We start from the raw sequence: 10,815 nt of genomic DNA, 5'->3' as shown, positions 1-10,815 counted from the left end.
AAAACTATAACGCACTGGCCCGCTATACGCACTCGGAGTGTACACAGGGGTCAGAATCTTGTATACACTCCGGCGTTAACTTCCGGTTGCATAGCGAATTTGCCATTCGACAACACTTTGCGATAGGAACGCAGAGCAGTTGATTATAAGAGTACAAAGAAACGAAAACAATCTGATGCTGCACGGCCTTTGCTGTAACATAGATTACATTCTCGAGGTGTACTTTAAACACCAGACACTGAACCGCATCAACACTTGGAGCGTCATTCAACGCCATTTTGCAAAGGAACGCTTCACTTTCAATTCATGGTATCAAAGTACGCTAAGAACAAACATAAACAAAAACAAACACACACACACGAAACTGATGCTTCACGGCAGTTTATTTTCGGAGTTTGGAACACATTTGGAGTGTGTTCTATGTGAATGTACATTATTTGCCAACCCTCGACACTCCGAAAAAGAAATAGCGGATGTCCGTATGTCAGACTGATTTTTCATTGGCTACTTCCTAACGACTTGTTAGGGGGCATTTCATTGGCTAAAGATTTGAAACAGAGCTTTTCATTGTCGGAGAATATACAGACCCATTGATCCTGTATACACTCTGAGTGCGTATAGCTTTTGCCAAACTATAATTTGACGTATTCAAGGTCCCGGGTCGAACTTTGAAAAAAGGAACATTTCGCGTACCAATTCAGTCTCAACCGTCAAGTGAAATTCTGCCTGCTAGGAGTAGAAAAAAGTGCGTTGATAAATGGGTTGCAGAACATTATACACAGACATCATGCCAAGACACACTTGCATCTGCATGTAACATTGTAAGTATAAAAAATCAAGACGCATCATTTTATTTGCCAATGTTTCATTTTAAATCAAAGTAATCTGTTAACAAGATGAATCAAGGGAGGTCACACTTGTCTGTTTTCCAACTGCCTCAACCAAAATGCCCAGATCTAGTTTGCCACACACTCACCAGAGAAATAACTCCCACACTGCTGCCGAGCGCACCATAATTGTTATTGTGAGGTATGCTTGGTGCTGTGCATTCTTCTTCTTGTCACACCTATCTTGAGAAACAAGCGTTGTGCAAGACCAGCCCCTTCCGTGAGTAATTCTGTCATATCGTGAAAGAAAAATCACTCAAACGAAAAGTCGCCGAATATCTGATTTCGTTCTTCGTATTTTCATGTTTCAATTCGTGAAAAGCTGTAAGTTGCTGGTCAATGTTATGACTGCTTTTGTGGATCTGCAAATCTGATACTACCACTATATTAATTGTTGCGCGTGCAGGTCCAGCTGCCTCACACAGGCCCCATTGTTGGCGGGTTGACAGAAGGCAAACAGATCCAGATCCAGGGGATTTTACAGGACCACGCACAGGCTAATGGGTAAATCTGGTTGCTTTCATGATTTCTGTAATGTGTGTGTGTGTGTGTGTGTGTGCATGTGTGTGTGTGCATTTGTGTGTGTGCATTTGTGTGTGTGCATTTGTGTGTGTGTGTAAGTGTGTACGTGTGTCTGCAAGGTTGTGAGTGTGTGTGTGCAAGTGCCTGTGTGTGTGTGTGATCTTAGTCCACTTTTACTTTTAGCATGAATAGGTTAGTTGCTTATATTTTAAGATTCTTTTGCTTTCCTGTTAAATGTTATTGTTGTGACACTTTTCATGATTCTGGAAGAAGGAGGATTCTGTCTCTTGGACCTTCTTTATTTCTCTGTCAGTCTCTTTCGTTCTCTCTGTCTCTGTATGTCTGTCTCTCGATCTGTCTCTGTTTCTCACTCTGTTTGTCTGTCTGTCTCAGTCTGTCAGTCTCTCTCTCTCTCTCTCTCTCCCTCTCTCTCTCTCTCTCTCTCTCTCTCTCTCTCTCTCTCTCTCTCTCTCTCTCTCTCTCTCTCTCCCTCTCTCTCTCTCTCTCTCTCTCTCTCTCTTATTCTTGATAACGATTTATCGTGGACTGATCGCGTTACAGGAGTTTGTAAAATACTCTCCAAGAGGCTTTACTTGTTGTCCAGAATAAAACACTTCTTGAACAGGCATGGCAGGCAACTTTTCTTGAACGCTCACATTCAATCGATCATTGATTATGCGTCAACACTATGGGATTGTGCGAGTGCAAAAACTCTGAAACCTTTATTTAGTATACATAAAAGAGCAATCAAAGTTATTTTATTACAAGTCTCGGTTTCCAACGAAGACTATAAACTTTTAAACATTCTTCCTCCTAAATCAAGACTCATGTACAATAAAGGCGTTTTGATGCATAAACTCATAATTGGAAGAGCGCCTGCACCTCTTTCTTCTCAATTCACTTCCCACAATTTAAGAGACCCGACAAAAATGTATGCTCCTCGTCTTCGTATAGATCTTTTTAAGTCCAGCCTACTCTTTTCGGGGACTAATCTTTGGAATTCACTTCCAAACGGTCTCAAACATTCTGTCAATGCCAAGACTTTTAAAGACAGATATTTCTCATTCCTTATACATGGCACATTTCGTTCTCACTTAGCCTGAACATGTTTATATTGTAGATGCCTTATTTGTACCTTTTACACGTTTCAGTAGATAAATGTACCTAATTAATTTCATAACATGACTTATGTAACGATGCTACATTGCTATTACTTGCAACGTAGTTGCTTCATTGACTCCTCAGTTTCACGGATTTTTTCTTCCCTCGAAGTTTCACACGTTTTTTGTTGCTTGAAACAGTTTTCATTATACCTTTGACAATAATATGTCATGTTCGTTTGTATGTATATTTTTGTTTGTTTGTTTAGTCTGTTAATCGTTTGCTTGTTTGTCGTTTGTTTTTATTACTTCTTTAATTGATATTCCAACATTTTTAAAACGTATTATCATTAGATTAAACCCTCCCATGGGCGAGGGCTGGATGTAAAAAAGCACCTGTTTGCTTATGCCATTACCCTCGTTAATAAAGAATTTGTCATTCTCTCTCTCTCTCTCTCTCTCTCTCTCTCTCTCTCTCTCTCTCTCTCTCTCTCTCTCTCTCTCTCTCTCTCTCTCTCTCTCTCTCTCTCTCTCTCTCTCTCTCTCTCTCTCTCTCTCTCTCTCTCTCTCTCTCTCTCTCTCTCTCTAAAGTGTTTGTGTATATGTGTGCATTGGTGACTGCTTCGTGTGTATCCACACAATTATTGTTGCGTTATGTGGTACCAGCTTTCAGCTTAGGCATACTTGATGTTCAGGTTTTCAGTCAACCTTTGCTGCGGCCCTAAGATGGAACCCGACTGTGCCCTTCACTTCAACCCACGTTTGAACCAGGGTTGTATCGTGCGCAACACCATGATTGGAGGAGCCTGGGGTGGGGAGGAGAGGGAGGGGGGTATGCCCATCGCCAAGGGGAAGGTGTTTGAGATCATCATCATGGCAACCTCCAGCGCTTACCAGGTGTGTAATAAATGAGATACAGTGATAGACTGTATTTCACAGATTTTTTGCCCAAATCTTAAATTATTGTAGCTGTTTCTGTGACAATTTTGGTCAGTGATTGCACTGGCTGGTGCATAAAGCAGAATGACCTAAAAGGTCGGAAGAATACATACCACAAAAACGGGTTACTTGGTCAGAGCAGTCAGATAAGGCAAAAAAAAAAAAAGGTCTGTTTACGGTAACATAGGCCAAAAAAATAGGGTCGGTAGGTCGGGATTTTTTTTTCCTTTTTTCCAAAAAAACATATTTTTACGTTATTTTGCAAAAAACCCAAAAGTTTTTTTTTTTTTCCTTTTCCAAATGCCAAAAAAAAGTCTAGGGTCGCGCGAAAAAAATAGGGTCGGTCGGGTTACCGTAAACAGACTTTTGTTTTTTGTGTGTGCCTAAGCCTTACTATGCTATGGTGACCTAGCAGTAGTTTTAATCTGATACAAGTATGACTGTCCAATGCTGTCAAACCTTGATGGTTTCACATAAAATCCTGTGAACCACTGGACATTTCTGTTTTACAGGAATACTGTGTGATGAAAACTTGCATTCATTCATCTTTTAAAAGTCTTGGTTTATCTCCTCATTTAGCTGAACATTACCTCTACTTTTTCTTGCTTTTGAGGTTTTTGGCTCACGTAAGTGTAGCCTATGCGATTGTAACTTTGTCTGTCTGTGCGTGTGTGCGTGTGTATGTCTGTGGTAGAAACTTTAACATTTGAAGACGTCACATTATGGCGTAAGAGGGTTAGACGTCACGCGAAGGAATTACTGAAAGTCTCGGTCATTGTTATTTTTAGCGGGCCAAGACTAGTTGGCAGTCGTGTCCCTGTAAGTTACAGGCTACATGCAGACAGACAGATCTAGATCTAGTGTCTCGCTTTCTTGCACAGTGTCACCTATGCTTACTGTGTGTGTGTGTGTGTGTGTGTGTGTGTGTGTATGTGTGACGGAGTGATTGAGTTTGTGTTACTGTTTGTCAATTTCTTACGTGAGCCTTGAAGGCTTCGCCTCTTGTTATTTTTATCTCGATTACATAGGTGATGCAACAGCTTGTCGGAAGTTTTGTTGGCAAGGTTCAGGTTTGTTGTGTAATTACCTTTGAAAATGGTCTAACACTGTTTACAACATGCTGTAATACAGCTAAAATTACCACTTCTGTCGGATAATGTACTCTCATTTTTTGTCTTAAATGTGTGAGTTGGTGTGAGAAATACCCAAAGATCTCTATAATTGAAGATGTTTTTCAGGTGGCTGTGAATGGAGTTCATTTCACAAGCTTCAAACACCGCATCCCAATGGAAAGGGTTCAGTACCTTATTGTTGACGGACATTACCTCAAGATCAACTTCATCAAGTATGAGGGAGGGATGGTAAGCAGTTTACATGTGTTAAACTGTAACCTGAAATATCAGCCCCATCTTTATTTCCTGGACCCGTATGCATAGCCCCAACATACGACTCTTTACCAGCCTTATTTGATGACGTCACGGCAAAAAAGTCTATGGGCTCCATAGTGTCTCTTATTTCAAATGCATAGATTGCGCATAGAGCCTTATGCCGGCCATAAACTTATAGCAGCCCCCTCCTTCCAATAAGAAATCTGGCGTAGTGTACATGTACACATATAAGTGAGATAACTGGAAACATGTACAGCTTTACAAAGACATACCATACTTTCAGGACTATAACAACAGTTTTCCTCAACTCAAAGGCATTGATCTCAGTTAAAAACTTAGTCAGGTGACCTGGGGTCAGAAGTTCAGTGTTTGTAAACAAGGGCAGGCAGCTGGTCTCCGCTGAAAACATTGGTCTAATACCCAGGGTCACAAGGTCAGTGTATTTTTCATTACAAGGTCATGCAGCTGGTGGAGTACACAGACCTGTCAACCTGTACGGTTTTCCCGTATTTTGTACGGGATTTACTCAAATTTCGGTGTGTACGGCGTACAACGCCTAGCTGTACGGGTAAACCAAATTGTACTGGAAAATTCAAAACCCGAACAAAGATTCGAAACCGATCAATCAGATTCGTTTCTGTTTAGCAGACGACAACAACTAACAGAAAAAGACTATAACTGAGCTTGTGCGCATGCGCAGAAGGTATCACAGAGGGCGCTGTGGCCCAATCCGCTACTTCCATGTCGCGAGATTTGGTCTTTGTTTTCACAACTTACTTCAGCGACAGACAACGATTCGCGTCACTTTTCGTGCTACAACTGAAGATGGAGAGGCCAGCGAAGAAAAGAAAGAAAGCCGGACATGGTCAGCACATGTCGGAGTGGGAGAAAACGTACTTTGGTGTCGTGCGATCATCGGACAAGGGAAAGGAGTACAGTTTGTGCGTGCCATGTGGCTCGCACATCAAAGTGAAAGTTGCTGCTTCTGGTCACTACGACTTGAAGCAGCATTTTGAAACGGCGGTACACAAACAATCATTGATTCGTTCGAAACAGTTCAAGCCTGTGAACCAACATTTCCAGAAACGAGACAGCCGCCTTCCAACATAAGAAGATGTGACGCAAGCCAATGCCATGAAACCATTACCACAGTCATTGAGTCAATCTGCTCGCCATGGCAAAGTCAGCTACTGCTACCTACAAGTGTCATGCTTGACGTGATCTAGTGAGACTGGACTGTGATTTTTCCTGGTGAACAGTAGTACAAAGTAGTTGTGTGGGTGTGACTGTGTTATACATTTAAGCTTAAAGTGATCTGGAGAGACTGGACTGTGATTTTTCCTGGTGAACAGTAGTACAAAGTAGTTGTGTGGGTGTGACTGTGTTATACATTTAAGCTTAAAGTTAAAGTGATCTGGTCAGACTGGACTGTGATTTTTCCTGGTGGACAGTAGTAGTAGTGTGGGTGTGACTGTGTTATATATTTAAGCTTAAAGTGATCAGGTGAGACTGGACTGTTAATTGTCCTGGTCAGTGGACAGTAGTAGTTGTGTGGGTGCGTTTTACAGTAGTTGTATGTATTTATTAATGCTAAATCAGATGTGTTTTATGAATACAAAATAAATGTTGAGTATTTACCAGCTGGTCTTTCTTCTTTTTTATGTCGTGCGAGTGAATTGCGAGTCTTGCGTGTGAACTCAGGTTTGCGTGTGTTCATTTTTTGGGAGTGTGTAAGGGATTGTTGCCCTGATTACAGTTTTTAATCACATTAGTACAGGTTGGCCTTGGAAGGGGTTAACAGGTCTGAGTACATTCAGTGGCTTTGATCTTGCCACACATCTGGAAAAAAACATATTTCTACTCTGAACTTTCTTTGGCTTTTCTCCATACACTGGAAGCTCCTATTTTGTGGATTTTTCTAATTTTTACCCGAGTGGGGGGGTTGCGCTTTTATAAAAAAGCCCATTTTAGTCCAAAATTACAGTACCGGTACATGTAGTTTAAGACTTTTGCTGTGAAAAATTTGGATTTTTGTGTGGTTTTTTTCAGAATGCTGTGCCCGCCCCTGCAGGAATGGCACCAGGGTACAATCAGCCTCCTGGCTATGGGTTTGCTCCTGGCCCTGTTCCACCGCCTTATACATACTCACCGGTCAGTTGGATCTTGTAGCCTACTTGAAATATCTATAGGCAGTGGGGGGGGGGGGGGGGAGAGAGAGAGAGATGGTTTAATTGCATAACCACTGGTTTGGTTTTTACAATATTGAACACACAAAAAAGAAAATTTAACAAAAGCTACATTTTATGTAATCAAAACAAAAGACTGTAAACGATATTACATTGTCATGATAATGAACAAACACACACACACACACACACACACACACACACACACACAAGTAGGAAAATGTACCCTGTCGACTGAGCTTTGATGTGAAAGGTGGTGTTGCAGGGTGGATTTGCTCAGCCCCATGCTGTTGCCAAGCCACCTGCAAGAGCGGGCGGTGGTGATGTTCTCTACAATCCGGTGAGTTGTGCATCTAAGTCTTTTTTTGTGTCATTCTGTTGATTGTTTGCTTTGTTCTGCGTGTCTCTGTCTGCCTTTCTGTCTGTCTAGTGTTTGGATTTCCTGATGTTGTATGTTGGATATTGTCTAACTTCCTGATATAAGTTTGTATTTCTGCTTTCAACCTCAACAGGTATGTCTTGGTGTATCAGTCTAAATGTTTTTGTGTCTGATTTAGACACATGTAATGTATTAGTCTAAATGTGTGTGTGTTTGTGCGCATATATATGCTAGATGCAAGTATGTGCGTGTGATTTTTTGTTTATATAAAGGATGGCTAACATTAACATAAAAATATTCTTTTGCTTTCAACTGTTCCTAACACAGACAGTTTTTGTACTGAATCCTTTTGTTTTCTGCATACGTTTCGCAAAGTTTTTTTCCAACCTCTGAATATTTTCAGCAAATTCCACTGATGCAAAAGATTCCGGGTAAAATGCAGCCGAACAAGATGATTTACATCAGTGGCGTACCCCATCCTGGTGCCAAGAGGTCTGTATGAGAGATAAACGTCTTAGATGATAGCAGAACATATATGCAGACGTATAGTATTAAACCCTGAATACATGCGCTATATAAATATTATGCATTATTATTATTAAGGTGGTTGCTAAACTGCCGGAAGTTTGGAGGGGGCTGGTGTCGGGGTGCTGAAAGGAAGGTGCCACTGTACAAAGCCTCAATGGGATCCAAATACAGTGGAACCCCCCTTTTAAGACCTCCAAATATCTGAAAAAAATCGGGTCTTAAGAAGGAGGAAGTCTTAAAATGGGGGTAACTTTACAGAGGTTAAGAACAGAAAGTCTGAGAAAACAGTTTCTTAACAAGGAGGGAGTCTTAAATTGGGGGTTCTTAAAAAGGGGGTTCCACTGTAGCATGTCAGTTTTGTTGACGTTGTATTGAAAACAAATTAAAGTGGGCAGTAATAATGTGTCTTTGAACAAAGTAAAGATTGTTAAAAAAAACAAAGGAAATCTGTACTTACAAAGACAGCACATTAAAATGTCAAAAATCTGCCTGTGGAGGTTGTTGAGAAAGTAAAGGCCTGTCTTCTTACACTCCTGTGGCAGACACGAATGCTGCCGTCTTCTTTACGGCGACCAGATTGCCAAGCAGCTTCTCTTAAAGGTCTGTAAAAATCCTCTCTTTCAGATTTTCAATCAACCTGCTGACTGCTCCCCATGGTGAGTCAGACTACAGCTTTCACTTTGATGTGCGTATCAACTATGGAGGCGTTCAAAAAGTGGTGGTGCGAAACACGCGTAAACAGGGCGCCTGGGGGGATGAAGAATGCAAGGTACCACACTTCCCCTTTGCACCCAGTGCCAACTTTGACATGATCATCATGGCTACCCAGAACAGTTTCAAGGTGAGTGAAAGAGTTATCTGAAAAAGTTTACAATTGAAGTTTTGCTTCTTCTTCGTTCATGGGCTGAAGTGTGCACGGAAAAGATCCTGTAATCCATGTCAGAGTTGGGTGGGTTATAGAAACACGAATATACCCAGCATGCTTCCCCAGAAAGCGGCGTATAGCTGCCTGAATGGCGGGGTAAAAACGGTCATACCCCTAAAAACCCAATCGTGAAAAAACCTGAGTGAATGTGTGAGTTTCAGCCCATCAAAGAAGAAGAAGTAGAGCCGTTCCAACATATCATTTTAGCAACAAAATCACAATGTACAAACTACTGAACAAATGCTTCAATTCCAAAATAGACCTGAGTAAATAATTTCTAGACAGCCGAATACTTAAGTTTTTCTTTGGTTGCAGGTGGCAGTGAACAACGCTCACTTCATCGAGTACGCATACCGCATGCCGCTGAAACACATCGACACACTGAACATCGATGGGGATGTCAGAATCCACAGCCTGCGTTTCCAGTGAGGGGAGAAACTCAACTTTACGGCAATGGTCGCCAGTGTTACAACAAAGCAGCCTTTACATAGGCATATTCTATCATCAGACTATCATGACCCAGTATTTTGTATGGAGCAACATTTCTGTATTCTGTAGAGGGTGTTCATTGGTTACGGTCAACAATGTAAATGCTATAGTCTCCAACCCCAACCCCCATGCTTTGAAATTATGCATGATTGACATTATGAAATGAATCTGTGAAGGATCTTCTCATCTCTTGTGATTGAAACGTGGCCGATACCACTGTGTTGGTATTACATATACACAAGGATGTTTTGCATGGTGTTTTTTTTCTTCAGAGCTTGATCAAACCAAATCAGAATCCATGTTTGTACACTATTGCTTTTAACCATGTGCTTCTATTCTTTTTCCATCCAATGTTAATCAGATAGTTTTGTGTACACTTTCATATTATCTGAGATAAATTGCCAGTGTAAAAAGTATTACATACAAAGATATTTACAGTGAGAATTCTCCCGGGGCCAGTGAATAATAAGAATAAGAATAAGAATACTTTATTATCTCATAGAGAAATTCGGGGAAAAAAGGTAGGTTCATCGTAGTTGTCCTAGTGTCACAAATGGGACACTTAGATATCATTCCGAGGTCAGTGGAAAAAGATACTCTTTCAAAAGATGATTCTTGTACATGTAGCAAGAGACGCCAGTGATACATCACACAGATAGTATCTATGGCGCAAGCCTCACCAGAATAGTGCAGAGTGTAGTTATCCATGCTTTGGGGTGAATCAACAAAAGCAGAGAGACTGCTAACGCTCTAAAATTCAAAATATAAAAAAAAGAATGGTAGGTTATTGGAACGCTGATTAGGACAAAACGAAATGTAACGGTCACTGTACTTCAACCCACTGGTCTTTTAACTTGACAGACAGACAAACACTTATGATACAGATAATGAAAACATGCATGGTATAAGTATTGCTAAGGCCAACAAAAAAAATAGGTCTGTTTACGGTAACATAAGCCCAAAAAATAGGGTCGGTAGGTCGGGATTTTTTTTTTCTCTCCAAAAACCATGTTTTTACGTTATTTTGCAAAAAAAACAAAAGTTTTTTTTGTTTTGTTTTTGTTTTGTTTCCCAAATGCCAAAAAAAAAGTCTAGGGTCGCGCGAAAAAAATAGGGTCGGTCGGGTTACCGTAAACAGACTATTTTTTTTTTTGGCCTAACATCATTTTTGTAGTGTTCAGTGAGCAAGCACACACAGTGAGACAGACAGCCACACACACACACACACACACACACACACACACACATATACACACACACACACACCCGCTCTGAGCCGCACACCAATTAACACAACACACAAGGTAAATATTGGTACCATGATTTTTGTAATATCACATCAAGCTCCCTCCTCAATAGAAACTCATTTGGTGGTTTTTTCTTTTCTTTTGAATAGAAGCTGATTGTTTAGGGCCGCTACCATGACCAATCTTGCCGTAGTGAGTGTCACTGAATTGCTATACATATGTACT

General features: G+C 40.8%; 1 protein-coding gene and 1 long non-coding RNA gene across 2 annotated transcripts in view; one reads left to right on the top strand and one right to left on the bottom strand.

The window, feature by feature from the left end:
* The window catches only part of LOC138953138 (galectin-4-like), a 13,633-nt gene extending 3,513 nt beyond the window's left edge, over positions 1 to 10,120 (top strand). The window contains exons 2-9 of the mRNA XM_070324933.1: positions 1,294 to 1,391; positions 3,205 to 3,406; positions 4,687 to 4,809; positions 6,886 to 6,987; positions 7,288 to 7,362; positions 7,805 to 7,893; positions 8,554 to 8,770; positions 9,170 to 10,120. Coding sequence (XP_070181034.1) covers positions 1,294 to 1,391; positions 3,205 to 3,406; positions 4,687 to 4,809; positions 6,886 to 6,987; positions 7,288 to 7,362; positions 7,805 to 7,893; positions 8,554 to 8,770; positions 9,170 to 9,283 — 1,020 coding nt within the window. The 3' untranslated portion in view covers positions 9,284 to 10,120. The remainder of the gene's footprint in view (positions 1 to 1,293; positions 1,392 to 3,204; positions 3,407 to 4,686; positions 4,810 to 6,885; positions 6,988 to 7,287; positions 7,363 to 7,804; positions 7,894 to 8,553; positions 8,771 to 9,169) is intronic.
* On the bottom strand, positions 10,026 to 10,645 carry LOC138953141 (uncharacterized). The gene is made up of 2 exons (XR_011451490.1): positions 10,500 to 10,645; positions 10,026 to 10,257 (listed from the first exon to the last, which is right to left on the bottom strand). It is a non-coding gene; the product is annotated as an uncharacterized lncRNA (long non-coding RNA).
* Positions 10,646 to 10,815: the final 170 nt, after the last annotated feature.

The sequence above is a fragment of the Littorina saxatilis genome, linkage group LG17 (genome assembly GCF_037325665.1).
Source record: "Littorina saxatilis isolate snail1 linkage group LG17, US_GU_Lsax_2.0, whole genome shotgun sequence".
In the NCBI taxonomy this organism is placed as follows: Eukaryota; Metazoa; Mollusca; class Gastropoda; order Littorinimorpha; family Littorinidae; genus Littorina; species Littorina saxatilis.
This window is presented reverse-complemented; position numbering and strand designations above follow the sequence as displayed.